Source organism: Caretta caretta, chromosome 7, assembly GCF_965140235.1.
Source record: "Caretta caretta isolate rCarCar2 chromosome 7, rCarCar1.hap1, whole genome shotgun sequence".
NCBI classification, from domain to species: Eukaryota; Metazoa; Chordata; order Testudines; family Cheloniidae; genus Caretta; species Caretta caretta.
This window is the reverse complement of record NC_134212.1, coordinates 114,801,341-114,822,094: the sequence shown is the minus strand read 5'-3', so window position 1 is coordinate 114,822,094 and position 20,754 is coordinate 114,801,341. Positions and strand designations below refer to the sequence as shown.

Below are 20,754 nucleotides of genomic sequence, written 5' to 3'. Positions count from 1 at the left end.
GGGTTTGCCTGCAATGTTCTCCTTTGTATTCCTCTTGTAAGGAGCCCGTGTTTTATCTCCTGCTTTCGCAGAACGGATTCTGATCATGCAGAACATTTCTGATTGCTACTACAAAAAGCCCCGGCTTATTTGTCTACAGACAGCGTGAGATGTAATTGCTGCTTTCCTGGAATGTATGTTCTGTGACCAAATGTAGAGCAAATGTTTTTTCTGAGTCACATGTTATTTTCTATACTTCAGTATAGCGAGAAAGTACCTTGAGCCAGCTGCTTGGCACCACTTCCGCGGGTAGATAGCCCCTGGGGACCTATAGCCAACCAGGTGTCGTTTAAAGTAGAACTGAGGCCTACACCAGAAAGCTAAAGAGCTCCCAGATATCCCCAGGGTCAGAGGGGAGAAAGATAGCAACTCCTCCTTCACCCCTCCGACCCCCAGATGCACTGCACAGAGGTTGGCACTCCTTTCTATCTAACCCTTTATTTTCTGTGGCGCACAGTCATTTTGGTGAGAATAAGTTTATGCAGGGCCTAGCTCAATGGGGTCCCTCTGAGTAAACAGTAAATAATAATGATTACGGCTACGTTTTAGTCATAGGTATTTTTAATAAAAGGCCTGGACAGATCGCGGGCAGTAAACAAAAATTCACAGCCCGTGACCTGTCCATGACTTGTACTATATACCCCTGACTAAAACTTGGGGGGGGGCAGCCCTGGGGGCGCCACAGGTGCTGGAGGGGTGTGGCCTGGGGGGCGCCGCAGGTGCTCAGGGGGGGGAAGTCGCGGCTGGGGGGTGCAGGTATTGGGGGGGAGGGTTGCAGCCCAGGGAGTTGTAGATGCCGGGGGAGGTGCGGCCTGGGGGGGGGCGTCACAGCCTGGGGGGGGGGGGCGTCACGGGTGCTGGGGGGGGGGGACTGGGGAAGGCTCCTGGAAGCAGCAACCCCAGCTACTAGCTCCATGCTCCACACTCCACATGTTGCCTCCGTTTTGCTCTAAGCCCCGGTTCTGCAGTTTCCATTGGCTAGGAACCGTGGCCAATGGGAGCTGCAGGGGCGGTGCCTGCAGGCAGAGGCAGCATGTAGAGCTAGGAGCTGAGGGAGGGGAGTTCCTGTCATCCTTTTGGGAACCCCCACCCCAGGTAAGCACCGCCCCGCATCCCAATCCCCAGCCGTGAGTCCCCCCCACACCCAAACTCCTGCGTCTGGGTGTGGGCGGGGCCGAGACTGCCCCAGCAGCGTCCAGTGCACCTGGCCCTCGGCTGCCCGAGCTGCTTAGGCGGCCCCCAGGCCAGCCATTGCAGAAGTCACAGAGGTCACAGAAAGTCACAGAGTCCGTGACCTCTGTGACAAACATGGAGCCTTAATAATGATATATGACATCTTCAGGGGAATCTAACAACTACATTGCTCCAAGGAGAGATGGGCCCAAACACTTCCACGCTTTAGTGAAGTCCTCTATACCTGGAGCCAGACTCAGTAGCTTGGGGTCATCTCTGGTTCCTAATGCATCTGGTCCCACAGGCCTTATTCAGGTGAAACCCCCATTGATTACAATGGAAGTTTTGCCTGAGTAAGCAGTGCAGAACCTGGTTCAGCGCTGACTGGCTAACTGTTGTTAGGTGTGCTTCTGTGCTTAGGAAGACAGCATCAGATTGCTCTGGAAGGGGAACCTGTCAACTTTAGAGCAGGGTCACATTTTGGGGGGCGATCTGACCTGGGGTTCCACCTGAAACCAAATCAGAAGAACATGATCCAGAAACTGTCTATTGTCTAAACACATGAGATTTGTTGAGACTCTTATGGCAACGTCAAGCTAAGAGCCTGGCAAAAAGTCGATACTGGAGGGTGTAAATAAAAAGTCTCCATGCTCTCCTGGTAGATCCATGTTCCCCCAAGCCTTGCAAGAATAATGGTGAATGCAAAAGAAATGGAAATCACTACACCTGCCTCTGCCCTATGCCGTATGCCGGAACTAGGTGTGAGAAAGGTAGGTGCTGCTTTCATAATTTCATTATTATTAAAGGGAGGAAAAACCTCTAGCCAAAAAGCTCTAGAAAAATACATTGCCTTTGATTCACTTCTCAAAAAGCATCAGGTTGTGAAATAATCCAAAGGAACTGGTAAATGTGTGTCAGGTTTTAACTAGACCTGGTCGACAATTCATTGTTGAAATGTTCTCAAGGAATGTGTCGATTCCATCAAAACTTTCAGAGAAAACCAGGCAGATAGGTAGGCAGGCTGCCTGGCTTCTTGGTAGCTCACCCACCCTCGTGACTTCTTGGCAGGGCTTCTTGGCTGCCCACCTGGCAAGTTGCTGGGGAGCCCAGGTAGCTGGGCAGCTCCTCAGGCTCCCAGGCAGGCAGCTGGTAAGCCACAAAATTCCATTTCAGTTCTCCTGAAATGGATTTTTGGTACCCTTTTCTTCCCATGAAAAATATCAAGATTTTTTGTTGTTGTTCCGATTCAGAATGGAAAAAGAAACCATAGTCTTGACATTTTTCACAGGAAGGAAAATTCCATTTCTGCACAACTCTAGTTTTGACTTTAGGTGCTTAACAGGCAGCAGCACCCAAAGCTATAGCCAAAAATGGTGCAAGAGATTCAATTGAAAGTACATCTAGCCTGGCATCTATGGGACTCAGCACCTGTTCAGTGAATGCACGTCTAAAATGCAAGCAATTAATCTTATCTTGCTTTTCTGTTTTATCTGGCTCCACCACAGTGAAAAACGTGTGTGAAAGGAATAGCTGTCGTAAAGGAGACTGCGTTATAATGCTAACTCCACCTTATTCTCAGTGCGCTTGTAGACATCCTTATAAGCCACCATACTGCAACAAAGGTGAGAATAACAGCAGAAAAAAATCCTACGTGTTTGTGTGTTCAGTAAGTGGGCATGGAGCCTGCACTATCTGCTCACCCCAGAGAGGTGGTCTATTCAGGGAGAGTCAATCTGGCAGGATAGTGCTGGGGAAAGCCTATGTTTCCTATTGAATAGTATGTGTTACGCATCCGCTCTCTGCCAGACCCACCAAGGATGAGTCTGCTGCATCTCCCAGCTAGGGGAGTAAGTCCCTTAGGGGAGTCAGTTACCGCCGACCAGCTTCTAGCAGAATAATAGTGCTGTTTTATGCTTTAAATGTTGACAGTATCTGCAGCTTGCAAACCAAACCCATGTAAAAATGGAGGCGTCTGTCTACAGCGGAGACTCAGATCAAAATTCTCCTGCCAGTGTGCTGAACCCTTCAGAGGGAGGTTCTGTGAAATAGGTATGCCGGGATAGGTATGTTGGGATTTGCCTTTTTTCCACCAAGGGTGGGGAGAAGGTAATTATTAGGCTGCATTTGTCCAAAGCAAGGTTCAAGCCTGCAATCAGATTCACTAGCGCAGCTCCTAGACCAGGAGCCCAAGGGTAATATCCAGGGTAATCCTGGGCTCAGGAAGGTTTCAGAGGACTTCTTTCACCTATCGTAGGTTCTCTGTCCCCCCAAGTGACTAGTGAAAGGACGCTCAAGTGTTAGCAACATTAACTCCCCCCATTGCTCGGCAGGCACAACCAGTTGTTTGTAAGGTTTCTCAGGGCTTTTATCGTTCCCCCTCTGAGCTTTCCTGTACAATCTCCCTTCCTCTTAAAAAAAATCTTTCCCAATTTCCTCTCTTTGGGGCCCTCTTCAGGATGTACCCACACATTTTGGGGTTCACCCAGGCCAGAAAGGTGTTTGGTCACTGTCTGCCTTGTAACTCTGGAGTGTTTTGTGGCTGTGAAGCTTTGGTTCAGAACTCTGACCCCAACAGCCAGAAAGCCCCCCAAAAGACATTTAGGGTTACAAGGCAGATGGTGACCAAACCCCTTATTGGCCTGGGTGAACCCCAAATCTCACAAAAGGGTTCCCAGCTCTGATGTTTCCAAAACTGTGCTCCAGCCATTACCCACTTCTAGAAGAGTGTGACTGAACGAGGGTGCAGGGGCACACATTTGTAAGGGTAGGAGGGTGGGAATCGTAAATTCTCTATATACGTATATTAAAGGCTTCAGATCAGCTCCACGCAACAGACAGCCTTGTCATGAGCACTCCTCATTGCCATAATTCCTTCATTAACCTTTAACCCGCTCTTTCCTCTTGCCGGTGTGTCTATCCTTCTAGCATGATACCAACTCTCTGATCAGGTCTATCCATCATACCGGCACCCTCTGCTATACACAGCTCAAGTGGCAGGTTGCTACAGGAACAGATTCTGACCAATTGCTGACTTTTTAATAATGGAAGTTCTCCAACGCTACTTTGCTGAGCTGTTTAGAGCATGAGGTCTCAACCTGGGAGTGGCAAATAGGTTTCAGGGATTTGCAGTCATTTTCCTTTTCCTTATAGCTAGGTTGGAGTCGGGGGTCCTGAAACTTTTTTCCATTGTAACTTGGTGTCACAGTATAGATATGGTTGAGAATATGGATTAAGGTTCAGTTATTCCCACCTCCCTCATCCAAGACTACATTTGGTCCAGTTGCTCGCTGGATCTTGCAACAGGCATGACATTAACCCACGTCGTCCTTGGTGGGTGACACATCTGCTGTGTAGGAAATGAGTGACAGGCAGGACCTTTTCATACCAGCATTGTCTTCTTGTAGGACCAGAGGACTGTTATGAACAGGATGGCCATGAATACAGAGGGAAAGTGAGTCAAACAAGGTCTGGGGAGACATGCCTTCATTGGAATTCTAACCTGCTCTTGGACGAGAGTTACAATGCATTTATGGAGGATGCCAAATATTATGGCATCGGTGACCATAACTTCTGCAGGTAATCTACTGAAGCTACATATGCAGAGGTCTCCTCTCACAAAAAATGTGCAGAATAATTCCAGTGGGAGCAGCTCATATGGATCCATAGGGAAGTAAAGGGAAATCTCCAGGGGATGTAAAGCTGCCATCGCCTGCTCTACGCAACCTGCCTTTGTCATAATGAGAGTGACAAGGTGGGTGAGGTAAAATCTTTTATTGGACCAACTTCAGATGGTGACGTACACAGACTCTTCTTCAGCATCTGAAATAGTGGACATTCTGGGGCACTCCTCTAAAGAGCTCTGATGCTCCTGTCCTAGAAGAGACCACTCTAATTTGCACTGACCCAGCCCCTAGCTACTCCCAGGATCAGGAGGGTGGAAAAGTGGAAGAGAGTCACCTATGCCACCCATCTCCTCAGGTGTATCCCTTGTTAAAAATGAAAATAGCTTCTAGGGAAGCTTGGATCTTTATTTGGAGCATTTAGCTGCTCTGTTATGCACCCTTCAGTCCAACGGTTAACCTGTTCTCCTGGAGATTTCCTCACTCTGATTGGTGGATGTTGGAATCTGTTCCCTTCAGGAATCCAGATGGTGATGTAAAACCCTGGTGCTTCATCAAAACAGATAACAAGGTGAAATGGGACTGTGATGTTTCGCCCTGCTCAGTAACAGGTAGAGTGGAGAATAACACTGAACCTGCTCAATGAGTCTCAGAGGTGTTAAGGGCTTTCTCTTTGCCCTTCCCCAGGTTCTCGTCCCACAGACAGAAAACAGAAGACCAGAAGTCCAAAGTGCAAGCAATGCAATGTTTATTGGGGAAATCAAGCAAGCATATAAATAGCTCTGTACACCACAGAGCCTTTCCCATGTCCCCTTCCCGTTTCTTAGCAGGCATAATTATACCTGTAGTGCACACCCTTGATCCCAACCCTTATAATTTATGTCATGTTCTGTTTTGGGGGGTCTGGGGGCTTCAGAACCACCTCTTTTGTATCCCGTGGGAGGAGTAAGGAGTGAGGTTGTGCTTTGGTCAGGGTCAGGCATTTCTTTGGCTTTTAGTGTTTCTTATAACCCCTCTCCCCGCATTCCCCTCACCTCTCCCAACTGGTTGCTTGACCTTATCTCGGGAGAGCAGTTGAGACAGGACTGTCCTTCAAGTGTGCGCTTGTATATTAAACTCCCACTCTACCCAACAACACTTTAATTTTATTTCTTATCTCTTTTTACCCCATCTGCTTGTGGCCAGATGTAACACACAGTGTCTTTGTTCACACAAGAATATAAAAATATCAAAAGTCAAATGAGCAAACAAGACCCCAAATTCTATCTCAGGCAAAACTTGCTCCTAAGCTTCCAAGAAGCTCTGACAGCCAATCACCACTGCTGAACAGTGCTGCAGATGATCCTCCAAGTGGCTCCTACAGTACATCTGGCAGGATTGCCAATGTTGCTCCCAAACCCAGGTCTCCCCTATAGTATGTCATAACACTTCCAGTCCTATAACTGTGCGAGAGATTCCCAGAATGCGTTGCCATGTCCATTCCTGAGATTTATAATCATTATAGCAAGTTCAGTCTCTGCCTGTAGCAAGTTCAGTCGTATGTCTCCCCTGCAGAAAAGACTCCAGCGACTACAGTCGCCCTAGCCATTCTTTCTGTAGTGGGTAAGACATTCAATACATGTGGACAGCCAGAGGCTCAAAGAACACTCAAAAGGATTTATGGTGGGGCCAAGACCATGTCTGGCAAACATCCCTGGATGGCATCTCTGCAGAGCAAGTGGCCATGGAGGCCTCCCATGCCAAAGGGACACTTCTGTGGAGGAGCTCTGATTGAACCATGCTGGATTCTCACTGCTGGACACTGCATTCAGTAAGTACATTACCGGTGTCCTGCTAAGCATGAAAAAAATCACATAGTAGTTATTTGGTTGAAATTTATCCGCTGGAAACCGTTGGTAACAAAATGCCAGGTTGAATTTTTTTCCTGGAAAATGTCAATGCTGGCAACACTTTCTGATTTGTGTTTTTAATGGGAAAATTTCAAACAAAGCATTGAGATTGAAAGTGTTAGCATTTTTCATTTTGACATTTGAGTGGACATTTTTCCGAGCTTCCCATTCCATTAAAATGTTTGATAGTTTGATTTTTTTTTTCCATTCTGTTCCAGGATAGGGGAAAAAAAAGTCAAAATAGCAGAGTTTCCTGCAGGATGGGATTTCTGTGTTCTGAACAGCTTTAATAGCATTATAGAAATGTGTGGTGTTGTAGCCATATGAGTCCCAGGTCATTAGAGAGACAAGGTGGGTGAGGGAATATCTTTTATTGGACCAACTTCTGCTGGTGAGACAGACATGCTTCTGGGCTTACACAGAGCTCTTCTTTAGGTCTGGGAAACATACTCAGAGTGTCACAATTAAATACAAGATGAAACAGATTGTTCAGTTTAAGTAGTTAACACATGTTTCAAGGGACCGTTCAAGGTAATGTAGCCTGTTAACACCCCTACATCCATAGGGAGGAAAGGAAGTGGGCAGGGGAAAGACAGCTGCAGGGGGCAGGGAGAGGGGGTTGTTAATGGGTTATAGATTGTTGTAATAACTGCTTCTAGAAATGCTGAGTATGTTTCCCAGACCTGAAAAAGAGCTGTGCGTAAACTCAAAAGCTTGTCTTTCTCACCAGCAGAAGTTGATCTCATAAAAGATATTACCTCCCCACCCTGTCTCTCTCATTGAAAGATAGAGTCAGATCCCCAACTAATGTAAATCAGCATTAACTTCAATGGAGCTACACCACTTTGTCAGCTGAAAATAAAATCCTAAAACATTACTTAGGACTCGTATTGAGGGTTGCCAGAGAAAGAAGAATTAGACGGTAAAGGAATGTTGTTACCATATAGTTATAAACTCACAGAAAATTTAGATTAAAAACACCTATTAAATCATCCAGTCCACGTCCCTCCCACTGCATGAGTGTCCCAGAAGCTCATTAAAATACATGTTGTCCCTTTCACACCTTTGCTGCAGTTGCTCAAAGAGGATCTGACTTCTGCTTTTAATCAAATGCTAGTTAAGTTGAAACAAGGTTATACCGTGTGTACAGTACGCTACAGAAGGGGCTGTGAAGTGAGAGAGAAGGGAAGAGAGCGGATATTTCTACATGGAATATTAGGGAACTCCACTTCAAGAACCAATACGTAAATTGACCTTCTTCTCAAATTGGATTAAAGTTCAGAGGAGTCAGTTTCTGCTTGATTTAGCTGTGGTTGGTATTTTTATTAAGATCACATGCTAGTGAGTAGCTATGTACAGGAAGTTAAAAGGATATTATAAAAACATGTACTGATCATCCCCCCCAAAAGGTGTTACCTATGAAATTCTCTCCGCCCTCCTCTTACTTCTGTGTAGTGTAGATAAGGCAGTTGGCTGATGTGTTGGTGTTTTTATCACACCTTGCTGTAGGACTGATTCAAGCCTTCAATTAATTCCTTAGGGAAATGTTGTCAGTATCTGAAGGGGTCCCCTCTCTGAGGGTTTTCAGTGTCTGCTGGAGGAAAAGAGGAGGAATGTAGCAAGCTTTCTGGTGGTTGAAAGGAAAGTCCTCTGAAGACCTGGGGTTGGGGTTGACCACACAACATATGACACTACACACCATGGTATAAGGAAGAAAGCAGCGAGAGCTCTAGAACAGTGATTCTGTGATTTTTGCCTCCTGTTGCTAAACCCCAATTAGCCTCTGCCTAGAATACTATATTTCATTTTCAGAGGAGCATATGCCTCGGGGGTGTGTAGAAATGTCTAGGTTTGGAGACTGGTAAATTACAAAATGCAGGAGCTCATTCAAGCATTGCTGACTTGGTCACCATTCTGACTGCCTGCATTCCAAGCAGGCCGGCCACTGGGGGGCAAAGAGGACAATTGCCCAGGGGCCCAGTCAATTTAAAAGGACCCGGAGGCCCCTGACCCTTTTAAATCACCCAGGCGGGCCACAGGGTTCCTAGGCACACACGACCGCTCCAGGCCCCATTTGCTGGCGCAATTGGCCAGCACGGTCTGGCTCAGAAGTGACAGATTCATCACTTCCACCCCAGGCCCCCGGCCCCTTTAGGGACGGCCCTAGCCAGGCCGGAATTGCTGTCAGTGGGCCTGATTCTAAGCACCAAAGCTAAAAAGTTCAGCAGGCGATTTGTTTTTTTTTTTTCCTTCTTCTTAGCCTTCACCCAGACAACCTGCAAGTGTCCCTTGGAAAGCAAGACCTGGAGAAGACAGAGTACAATGAACAAAAATTTGATGTGGAGAAGATCATTCGGCATGGACATTACAAAGAAAGGAACGATATTCCATTCAATGATATCGGTAAGCTCCCACAGTGTTGCAACATGCGTGGTGAACTCTCTGATGAGGCATTGTTGGTTGGACCTTTTCACAGATGAAAATGGAGGTGCGGTTTCTATGGGCTGCACCTCTCTATTGGGCTGATCCTGCTCTCACTGAAATCAATGGCAGAACTCCTGCTGACTTCAATCTGTGCGAGGACAGGTTCTAGAAAAGATGAAGCCAGTGTGTGATTGTGTACAGTGTAGGCATTCTAGATTTTCAGGATAGTTACATAAACAAGTAAGTACATAGTAGAAGAGGGCAGGGTCCAGCAACAGGTACAAATAGTAGATTTCAGGCATTTGCACAGTGCACATGTGTACATTGTAGATTAATTTTAATCCCTTTTCATCTTTATCAATCGATATATTCTTTGTTACCCTGTGTATAGCTTTACTTAAGCTGAAGCCAGTTGATGGCCATTGTGCTCTAGAAACGAAGTATGTGAAAACAGTGTGTTTGCCCAGTGCTCCATTTCCTGATGGGACTGAATGCTATATCTCAGGATGGGGAGATACTGAAACGGGTAAGCTATTTAAGGGTTGGCTGATCTCAGTTATACCCATGTTAGAATAGAGTAACTCTCTCAGCAGAGTTGCTCTGCAATTCCCTGGATCAGAATCTAGGCCCTAGTATCTAATATTCAGATTAAGCAAAGAAACTTAACCAAATACTAATCATGTGTTAACCTGTCTAGGTAAAATAAGTATTGACTTGAACCTTCATCCAGTATCCAAACCTTTCTGGAAAATCTGAAAAAATTCCATTAACCTTTTTCTTTGCCACCTGACACTGTGCTTCTTGGCTTCATTCAGAACCAAAAACAGAAGCAATAAGGTACCGTGAATGAGGCTATGCTTTACTTACAGTATTTCCAGACAGGATCAGATACTGGAACTCTTGCAAGTTTTCCACACCCATTAAGCTTTTGATCAGCAGCATCTGAATTTGTTTGCTGCTTCTACACATCAAACATCCAAATCATTTCAAGTTTGAGCAATTCTACCCAAATCTTTATTACAGCCAGTAACTCTGAGTGGGAATTATGCTTTTTTTTTAAAAAGATCATGGCAATTTTCTGAAAAAAGTGTATTTTCTCGTGTTCTGATTGATGTGTTGCTGTAAAGTAACAGAAGGATCATGTGTCACTCAGGCTGCGTTAGGTGGCTTAGTACTTTGCAACTGATAGTCTGATATGACACATAGGGCCAAATTCTACCTGTTGATGTGACTCCCATTGAAGTCAACAATAGCAAAGCATGTCCAGTTGTTCAGAATGCGCCAATAGAATGTATATTTTTTAAAAAAATACAAATTGAACAGTTCTTTTAATTGTTTATTTAGAAAACCAATTACTTTATAAGCGTTCAAACTGGCTCTTTCTCTGAACAGAGCTATTATTAGCATTTCAGGAAATCACTGAGATGGCAAAATGTTTCCTGTAACTCTGGAGTAAGACCAAACTTATAAACCAGCCTTAAGTAGCTGCAGATATAGTGCTTTGAATCGGTGGCTCTCACCTTTAGATATGTCATGTCTTTAGATTCCCATTAGTTATCTCCTTTAAATATTGTAGGATTTTACCTTGCTTATCTGTTTCATTATTTTGTGTGTTAAAAAATATATAGTGGCTTGATTTTCAGAAGTGCTGAGCACCTACAAATCTCATTGAAGTCAATGGAGGCTGTAAGTGATCAGCATCTTTGAAAAATCAGGCCATTAATGCCACTAACAAATGTGTAGGTGGAATGACCAAATCCTGTAGACCTTCCCCGCCTCTACTCAGGCAAATCTCCATGACTTCAGTGTTCTGATTGAGGTTCCCAGGCACAGCTCTAACTAAATGTGTATAATTTCAGACAGACTTCCCTCCCCCCCCATCCAAATTACAAACAAACTCAGATTAAAAACATAACATGAAGTGGGGAAGGGAAAGGTGACTTTCCGCATTTTCCTGGCGCACATCTTGTAGGTGAAGGATCTCGTCAGCTGTTAGATGCCAGAGTAAAGCTGATCTCCAAGACGCGGTGCAATGCACGGTGTGCATATGATAACAAACTGGATGAAAGCATGCTTTGTGCAGGAAATCTGCAGACACCAGGAGTTGATACTTGTCAGGTCGGTTGCTTTTTCTGTATTTCTCTCTTTAAAAAACATCACATAAATAGGCTGTGCAGAGTAATGGCTCTGCCAGGATACTACATATATATTTCTGTTTCTCCTATCAATGCATTAAAACAGCCTTCTTCTTTCTTCAGTGTGATTTGAGAGACACAGTCTTAGAATTAATGTCATCACGATCAATGACAGAGAAGGTTTAGAGGTTCCGTTGGAAAACTTCAGATGCTTACCCAGAACTCTTCTTAATGCATATACCTTCTAATCTCTCTCTCTCCCCTCAAATCTATCAGATTCTTCTTTGTCATGAGCAGCAGACCTCCAACTTGATCTTCCTCATCAGATCTCATATTCATGGGGGGAAGTCAGGATTGATTTTACTGTTACTGTGGTGTAAATCTGAAGCCACTCCAGAGTTGAACTATTGTAACACAGCAAAACCTGGCTCAGTATGCCTCTGGAGTTTTTCCATAAACCTTTAAATGAAAATGACAAAACTAAAGACGGGCCCAACTCAGTTTCACAGATATTTTGATCCACAATCTGACTCTGCTCGTATAGTTATGAATCAAGGTTATGACCATAATGCCAAGTGACTTTCATTCATGACTCTGGAAGTGTCATGTGAACTTGTGAGATTTCTGCCAGTTTGAGCCAAAACTTCACAAGAACACTTTGAGTTTTCACTGTCATTTTAACGGAATCCAGAGAGGTGTCCTAAACCTAATCAGGATCTGAACACCACCTCCTTGGAACATCTGTATTAAGAAAAAAAAAATCATTCAAAACCTCAAAATCTTGTGCTTGAGAGAGAAATTTTGTTGTTGGGCAACATTTTGCTTTATTTTAGAATGCAAAGAATGGCTCTTATTTTTTTGTCTCCTCAGGGAGATTCTGGAGGTCCTCTAACCTGTGTACAAAATGGTTCCTATTATGTCTATGGAATTGTGAGCTGGGGCGAACAGTGTGGCATAAAAGATAAACCAGGAGTTTATACCCAAGTGACAAGATTCCTTAATTGGATTAAATCAAAAATTCAGCAGGAGTCCAGGTCACGCAAGTAAGCGACACTTTCTGGAAAGGCAAATGGTAAACCTGAGAAATTTAATTTTCTTTATCCCTCCTCCTCCAACTTTATTGATGGCACTATGACAATATACCCAAGATGGTGGTGGCTACAGAGAAAATAGCAATAGCTGCTGCTTCAGAACTCATGCAGCAACCACAAATTTCCATCCCCAGCGAACAGTAAAAAATGTGTGTATGTGTGTAATATTTAGCTGAAAACTGAAACTCTCGTAGATTCTCTTAAGGTCTTTTCAGTGACTTACAGGGCCTGATCCAAAGTCCGCTGAAGTCTTTTGGTGGATCAGATAGAAGGAATGAGAGCTGCTCTGCTTTGCCCAAAATCAATCGGACAGTCATTTTCTTATTTTCTTCTGAGATTTTTGTCTTGTAAAACACTTATGCATGTGAGCAGCTTTACACCGCTAAGTATTCCCCTTGACGTCAATGGTACTATGCATATGCATAAAGTTACTCATGTACATGTGTTTGCAGGCTCAGGGCCCAATTTGTGTATCTCAGGCTATCAGCAAAAATATATAAAATATTTCTATAATGTAAATCTAAATTATTTCAAAATTTTGAAAATGTTGATGATTTTTTCTGTTTTTTTTCTTCTTTGTATCCGATGATAGCTGGATTATTTACTAAACCTAGATTATAATCTCTGAATTGTTAGACATAAAACTGGAATTCCATTTTACAGATAGAATTGCATATTTTTGTCCAGTTATTCTACAGTCTTTAAGGAAAATTTGGAAAATATGGGATTGACGTTAATTCTGAGATGGAAGCGTGCCCACTGGTTTATGTGAAGAGTCGGTCTGCAAAGTGTAACAATGTCTCTCTCATTTGGCTATTTTTGGCTCTTTATGGTTGGTTTTAAACCTCATGCCATTGAGATGTTCTATAAACCGCCTGTGACGGGGTTGGGACTCACCACCACAGCGCTTCCTGTTGGTACCACCAGGAATTAGCTCAGTCCATGTGGAGCACCCTCTGCTGGTGGTGTCCTGTTGTCTCTCGCCCTCTGTTGGCATCTGGACCCACATTGCTCCCTTCTCGCAGCATCCTCTTCAGGACACTGCCATCCAGCAGTACCCCCTGGTCCACGCTCACCCCCTTCCGGGGGGGTGGGGGGGGAGGGGTTAACAGCAGTCCTTCTGCTTCGCCCCAGCCACAGTGGCGAACCAAACCCCTAAAGTCTAACCCCTTCTGTCAGGGGTCAGGTGCAGTCCGCTATGGCTGCGTCTAATGGCTGGGTGTAATACAAGGGGGAAGATCCAGGCCCACCCTCTACTCTGGGTCCCGGCCCAGGGACCCTCTGGCAGCAGCCTCCCTGCCCTCCTTTGCTCCCCTTGTCCACCTCTCCTCCCTGAGCCGCTTCCCCTTTGGCCCCTTTGTACCTTGTGGGCCCTTCTATCAGGGCCTGCAGCCTGGCAGGTACTGGGCTTGAGTTCCCTTCTGCTCCCCGAAGCCTGCGCTGCGCTGCGCTGTCCCAGGTGCTGGTCTCCTCATTCAGGAGACAGACCTTCCCCCTTTGAAGGTCTGGGAGAGACTGACTGTCTCTCTCCTGGGCAGCCTTTATATAGGGCCTAGCCTGGCCCTGATTGGCTGCCTCTTGCTCAGCCCTGATTGGCTCTCTAACAGGCGCTCCCTGATTGGCTGCCGCCTTGCGCAGCCGCTCTGGCCTGCTGTAACCCAATCTGGCATGTGAGTGGGGCAGCCACCCCACAACACCGCCCCATAAGCCATCAGAAGCAATTCCTATTGTAGTAACTTCTAACCACCTTCTTCAGCGGTTTGCAACAGAAGACTCAGGTAGTAATTGTGATCTCTGTCAATCAGGGATAACTCCTCTGAAGTCCCTTAAAGAATACGACCCAATTAATCAATGCTAATTTAGGTTCCATCAGCCCTTGCCTTGTGCATAGTCAGCTGCCAAGCCTTATCTTGTGTCCTTTAACATCAACATGCCAATAAACCAGGAACCAATCCCTAAAATATCTACAAGCATCATTTATGGAAACAAATGCATTTGATTTATTCAATACAAATGATTGTACATTCTACAAATCAGGGCTTATTCATCTTTAGTACAAAGCTGAGCCTGCCAGTCATCTAGTACTAATTTCATTGACAGCCATAAATAAATACCATACTTTGTATTACATAAAATTATAAATCACTTGTCTTAAAGTATCCACACAAAAATATAAAGATCAATATTAAATTGCAGGGTCTGGGTGGTTGTTATTTTTTAAAAGAAACTGAAATACACCAAAACTGTTCTTAGATGCCATCTACTGTGCTCCTTAGTCAGGAAAGCTACAGGACAAGCTGAAAAAGCTAAATGTTTTCATGTACCCTGCAGTGCTGCCTCATCTTTCTATTCATTTCTTGAGCAGCTGCATCTTCCTCCGCTTGACTTGCAGAATTTCTGAAGCATCAGGGTTGATGTTGACCTGCTGGGATCCTTCTGCCTCTGCCCGCTCCTGCAAAACCAAACCAACTAAGTTGTGGGGAAGAGCCACTACCAGGGTCACATGCTCCTCTGCCATGCAGCGGTGTGAGGAATTTAACAAATTAGGGGCCAAATCTGAGAAAAGGGAGAGAGGAAACACAGGAGAATCTCCACCCTCCCGCTCCATGCGTTAAGGGCTTTAATCCCCTGCTCTCTCTAGAACTGCAAAGTGCTGCGTGTTCTCCCCCACATCAAGGTAGATCTCTAAACAGAAATCATCCTGCAGTTATTGCCATTACACTGCTAGAAGCCCACCCCAAGAGGCTTTCAACATAGCTGTCAAAGGGGAGTCAATGGCGGACTAGTTCCTAAAGGCATCTTGCCAAAATTAGGGAAAGGGAAGACCAGGGGAGCCATGCAGGGACTCTGAGCCTGCTGCTCTCATGAGTATACCAAGATCCCTGTGGACCGAAGGCCACCCATAGGACAAAACCCTCTGCGCGTTCCCCAGGGGAGCCAAATCCTGTCCACCCTATGGAGTTTCCTAGCCCCAGCCTGGACGCTGAACTTCATGGAGAGTGACCTGTGCTCTCCTCCCTAGAGGAGATGCCTCTAGATGAGGGTTGAGGACAGTGATAGGGTTGTGTGGGGAAAGCATGAACGGACACTGCCCTTGTTCTGTGGTTAAATAACGGGGAGACTGCAGCCTCCAGGGCCTCTATCTGGTCGCTTTCACAAGCGCTCAATGGGATGACTGCTCAGATCCTGTCTAGGGGGCTGGGTTGTGTCCGAGGTTTTGTGAGAAGTGCGGTTTATTCCACTTACCACTCTGTGTTCATACTGGGCATAAGTACCCTGAGCTGCCATTCCCTGAGCATATGCCAGCTCCGCAGCTCTTCTTGCCATTTCCACTTTGTAAGAGCCTGGGGGAGTCCAGCCAATGCCTTTGATCCAGTTCAAGTCAGACTTGTATTTGACCTGGAAAAATGCAATAGACACCATTGGGTATTATCAGGTGTGACTCTAGTCAGACCACACACATTAAAGGTTAGACAGGACACACGCCAGGTGCTACAGGATCGAGGATCAAACACAACTATTTATTCTTAGAAAACGGATGCTCCTTTTTTAATTACAATAGGATTTTTGTATTAATCAAGACTAGTAAGCAGGGAGGGGTCTACAAGGATCACGAGTAGCTGATAGCCCTTGGAGTGAGTGCTGAAGACATAGCCTATAGAGCAAATATACTTACATCACTCTGGAGTCTGTAGGCCTGTTTAGCATGCTTCAGATTCAGCTGCTCGGGATCACAAGTGTACTGGTGCAGGGGCTGTTTGTAGTTTACATTGCTGACTAGCTGTTGGCTCTTCTTAGCATGGATGAATCTGGGTTGATTAATGTGACTCGTGAACTGTGTCCTGTTTTGGGCAAACTCCTTCTTGTATTGGTTGTCGCTCTGGAGTTTTCCCACCCTGACAAAATGCCTCATTTTGGGATCGTCATTTATATTACGGAATCCAATCTGTTGGCCTTTATCCCTCAGGAAGGCCTCTTTGTACCTGAACTACAGATCATTGGAGAAGGAAAATCTCATTTGCACATGCACATTATGATACAACTGCCTTATTAATTGAATTGCCCCTGCCCCATCAATAGTTCTCTCTTCAGCAGGCACAGGCTCCCCCTCTGTGCACTTAAACCAAGAGGAGTCTGACCCACGTATATTTTTTGTAACAAAGCCATTATTTACAGTACAACTGTGTAACCACAGTAGAATAAACTCTTTGGTAATTGTTAAAGAAACAGGACAAAATGTATGAAGCCACCACCCCTGCCAATGCAGGACCATTTCTTGGAGAGCTGTATGCCTTTTTCCTTGAGCTGGCTAGTCCATTTATAAATGACTCAAGCAAGGTCACTTCAATTTCCTTGCCTATGTGTTGAAAGGGTGACCCAATGTCTTGTGCATTCACACTCAATCTAATAAGTGGCCTAGGTAAGCCCACTATTTTGACTAATCAAAATCTTGTACCCAATTCACAGTACTATATCATCAGAAATCTACCCCCCGTGACTGGGTGCTTCAAAAATACTCCCGTCAAGGACGGTATATTATTAAACGGCATTCCTAGTGGAAAACTTCGAACTCAGTTCTGCACAAACATCTGGTTTGACGACATAACCACCTCACCCAAACTGGCCTCCACAACCCGCTTTTTTATGTCAGGGTTTAATGGTTTTGTAGGATTGTATTTTGTAAACCAAACACTTCTTACATCACTCGCAATTTCTCTTGAAGCTTTAGCTGTCTGGAATGGGATGGCATCCAACCTAAAATCATAGCCAGCTGCCCTTGTCTGTTCCCAAGCTGTTTTATACATTTTCTGTGTTAAAAAGAAGAGGAGAAAACAGTCAGTTTATTAAATCTAATTTTGTGGCTGCTGTAATACATGTTTTATTCTAAAGAATTCATTGTCATGATGAATCTGGATACCAATCTCCAAAGATTTGTGATCAGATTCTATGGCACTTCAGTTTCTTTCCTATTAAACACAATGATGAAAACTCTCATGTCTAAATACAACCATCAAGATTTCTTTTTGCATTTGCACATGGATTGGTTTTGATTTTATTTAGTTTATATTAGCGACTTTGATGCATCAGCCACATCAGTACTGCATCTGTACTTATTCTGTCTTTTGATGCATCCACTTGCAGTGCCTGGGGTTTTGTGTCTTCAAAATTTCCGTACCAGAGTTTCAGTAACTAGTCATTTCAACCTTTTCTAATGTCCTCTGTTTCAGTCCCATGTTACATGTGGTTTCATTAACTCATCTGGAATAACATCTGCCTGTAACACATTGGATATGACTTTGAGGCTGTGAAATGCATTCTCAAAGTGAAAGTGCTCTAGTTCTGGTTCTTGCCCAAGTGGAATTTATACAATAGCTTTCAGAGTGGCTAGGATGTAGTGTCAAATCCTATTTGCTGGCTACATAAACTGCTGTATCTGATTTTTTTAAGTCTCAGCTGACACTTCTATTTTTTCCCTTTCTAATTTTATTCACCTGCACCCTCTGAGGCTGTAGTCTAGTTTTTCTGGTGTCTGTTTTACACCTGAGCACATCACCAATATATATTTCAAGTTCTAAAATACATTAACCCATTTCTCATGTTTTGCAAGTGAAGGTGGTGTTTTAGCAAGACAGCAGATTGAGCCAGGAAAGGTTCTGAACAGTTACAGGAAGGGAGGTGGCAGTGTAAGGCCCACTAATGTGCCCTAGTCCTGGTTCAGTCTCCAGACCTCATCTGCCCCTTGCTTCTCTGCTGAGAATTCCAACCAGGAAGTTCACATGTGGAAACCGGGATGGTTGTTCTTCACGTGTGGACACCTGTTCACCTAGAATTGGACTGAGGCCCCTCAATAGCCTTCAGTCAGTCATTATTAGTGTGGGTTTTATAAGACTACCTGCTGCAATGTGAATCCGATGATGCTTATTCTCTCCCCAACAATGACATCTGCCCCGATGCTGAACTTGTACCCACAATGCCCCTTTATGTTTAGTAACTGCTGGGTGCAGGTTGTTTGCGACATCGCAGTCATTTCCTGTCTGATTTTTTTTTATTTAATCTCTCAAAGCTTTTCGTTGCCACTGTGAGTCTTAATATTACATGGGTCCTTTGATCTGGAACCCCAGGAGTCATTTTTCTTTATCACAGTGTGCAGAGTTTTGTCCTCATCCTCACACATTACATCCATTTGATTCGCAGTTATCTCCACAGCTTTAAAATATCAATGGCTCAGGTATGTCTCTGTTGTCCTCTGGCTTTTTCATTTTCAGTCAGAGTCACCAAAGGGCACCTTAACTTCTGTATCTATAGGAAAACTTCCTAAAGCCTCTTTTCCTTGATGAAGCAGTCCAGTTTATTACAAAGTCTACCGCCTGAAATGAAATGATCTGTCACTTACATCACTGATATGAAGTGCATTCAGGCGGGCTCTGATAAAATCTGGGTGGTCAGGAGGTAGGGTGTATCTGTGCATTGCATCAGAGTCTCCAGACCTATACAGCCTCTGTGAAATCAAAAAGTATTCAGCGTGAGGACTGTTGCTGGTAGCATTGTTGAGAAAAACCAATTGATGCACTACAATGTAACAAAAAGTTAAGGTCCATTACAGTAAAAGGAAACATACGTCACTGCACTGGATGTAGCTGTGCTTAGCATGGATCAGGTCTGGAGAGTCAACCACTGTGGTGAACTTCATACTCTCTGGCTTCTGACGATACTTTGCCTGCAAGTGAAAAAAACAAGAGGCTTCTATTAAATAGTGATCAATGAGAATTTTGCATATGTGACAACAGGAACAAAATGACCCAAAAAAAAAAATCACTATCCTGAAACCATGGTGTTAAAAACAAAGTGTTTTTGCTTTAGTGCCAACCCTTATTTGAATGCTGGCAAATGTGGTTCCAAGATGCCACTGCAGTGTGCACAAATAAAAGTTTCTTTTCTTTTTGCAAACAGGAGTTTGCTCTAACAAACTCCCTTCTTATATACAGATCTCATGTACTCTAGTTAGGAATGCTACACAGAGTTTCTGCAGTAATAAAAGATGCTGGTTAGGCTAAATCAACCTCCTGATGATGTTATGCACAATAACATGCAATTTTAAAAACTGGAGCTCATCCACTTAACATTTCATACTGGTGTTTACTGCATTTATTTGTTTGCATATTTTGTTTTTAGACAAGCATGTCCGTTGGAATAGAAAATATGCCACGAGTGTCACAAGTGGACTCTCATCGCCCATACTGCTCTTTGGTAACTTACGCTTTGTATAAACAGGCTCCCACATCAAAAGGAAATGATAAGCTACATTCGTAAGTGTCATGTAAGGAGGAGCCTTGATGGTAAACAATTCCAAATCCCATGAAAAATTTATCAGTACCTCACTGATGAGCTCTCCAGCCTTCTTTACATTTTCTATCTGTGGAGATCTTAGAGCCAACCAACCAACCCCTTTCATGAAGTTCAGGTCTGATTTATAGCGAGACTGTTAAAAATGAAAATGGTTAGCTTTTCTCAGTTTTGTATCCACAGCTATGACTCCCAGATTCATATTAAATGTTTCGACTTTTTCATTCTCCATGCATATATCACATCATAAAACCAAACTGTTTGCATTTGTTCATTCCACCAGGAATTAAATAATGAATCATATGCAAGTCATGAGAGGAGGCCTCACAAGTGAATTAGCATGATTCAAAGCAGAAATAACCTGTTTGTATGGGACGCAAAAGATCCCTTTTTAAAATAATTTTCTGAAGTAAGTTCACTCAGCAATACTAATTATTTTATCCAGTGCATGTTTTGTAATTAGCCTGACTTTGTAAGAGGACAGCAGTTCTCTGCTCTATATGTTTTAGAGCCCCATCTGCAAAGAGAATGGGCTAACAAAATGAATAGGGCCAATTGTTAAAGCAAGTGGAAGACGAACAAAAAACCTTGAGGTTCTCCTCCAGACTCTGCAAGTGACCCATTGTGTGACTTTGACCAAATCATTGAACAGTGCCATGCCTCCAGCTCTCCATATTTAAAATGCAGAGAACAGCAATTACTTATTTCAAAGGAGGGTTGCAAAGCAATCAAACTTATCTTAGCTTCTCAGGTGACAGGTGCTGTATAAGTGCAGAATTTTTATTCTTACTGGGTGGTAGATGGGATGGTAAAATCTGTTGTCTCGTCTGATAAGCTCCTAGACTATTTGGGTGACATCCCTCGTCAAATCATCTTGATTATTTTTCTAGCTTACTCATAACGTTTCTAATCACATGGGGCCAAATCCCAAGGTCCTTATCAATTCTTTACTCAGTCCCTACCAGAGAAACTCTGATGAACTCCAGTGGCAGTTTACCGTGTAAAGTTTGAAGGGTTTAGACCATGGAAATGTTACTTT

At 44.1% G+C, this 20,754-nt stretch overlaps 2 protein-coding genes across 7 annotated transcripts in view; one reads left to right on the top strand and one right to left on the bottom strand.

The window, feature by feature from the left end:
* HABP2 (hyaluronan binding protein 2) overlaps positions 1-20,754 on the top strand; it is a 58,729-nt gene that overhangs the window by 28,651 nt on the left and 9,324 nt on the right. For 3 of the 5 annotated variants that reach the window (XM_075131069.1, XM_048858501.2, XM_048858503.2), the window contains 10 exons: positions 1,875-1,982; positions 2,718-2,834; positions 3,142-3,261; positions 4,617-4,788; positions 5,352-5,443; positions 6,387-6,642; positions 8,982-9,124; positions 9,537-9,671; positions 11,118-11,263; positions 12,151-14,260. In XM_075131069.1, coding sequence (XP_074987170.1) covers positions 1,875-1,982; positions 2,718-2,834; positions 3,142-3,261; positions 4,617-4,788; positions 5,352-5,443; positions 6,387-6,642; positions 8,982-9,124; positions 9,537-9,671; positions 11,118-11,263; positions 12,151-12,327 — 1,466 coding nt within the window. In that variant the 3' untranslated portion in view covers positions 12,328-14,260. Of the gene's footprint in view, positions 1-71; positions 174-1,874; positions 1,983-2,717; positions 2,835-3,141; positions 3,262-4,616; positions 4,789-5,351; positions 5,444-6,386; positions 6,643-8,981; positions 9,125-9,536; positions 9,672-11,117; positions 11,264-12,150; positions 14,261-20,754 lie in introns of those variants that run through there. The other 2 variants (XM_075131070.1, XM_048858502.2) reach the window with 2 other exon arrangements.
* Positions 14,348-20,754, bottom strand: part of NRAP (nebulin related anchoring protein) — a 59,322-nt gene continuing 52,915 nt past the window's right edge. For both annotated transcript variants that reach the window (XM_048858499.2, XM_048858500.2), the window contains 7 exons: positions 19,747-19,851; positions 18,991-19,089; positions 18,766-18,870; positions 17,072-17,179; positions 16,048-16,359; positions 15,618-15,770; positions 14,348-14,823 (listed from right to left, as the gene is read on the bottom strand). In XM_048858499.2, coding sequence (XP_048714456.2) covers positions 14,722-14,823; positions 15,618-15,770; positions 16,048-16,359; positions 17,072-17,179; positions 18,766-18,870; positions 18,991-19,089; positions 19,747-19,851 — 984 coding nt within the window. In that variant the 3' untranslated portion in view covers positions 14,348-14,721. The remainder of the gene's footprint in view (positions 14,824-15,617; positions 15,771-16,047; positions 16,360-17,071; positions 17,180-18,765; positions 18,871-18,990; positions 19,090-19,746; positions 19,852-20,754) is intronic.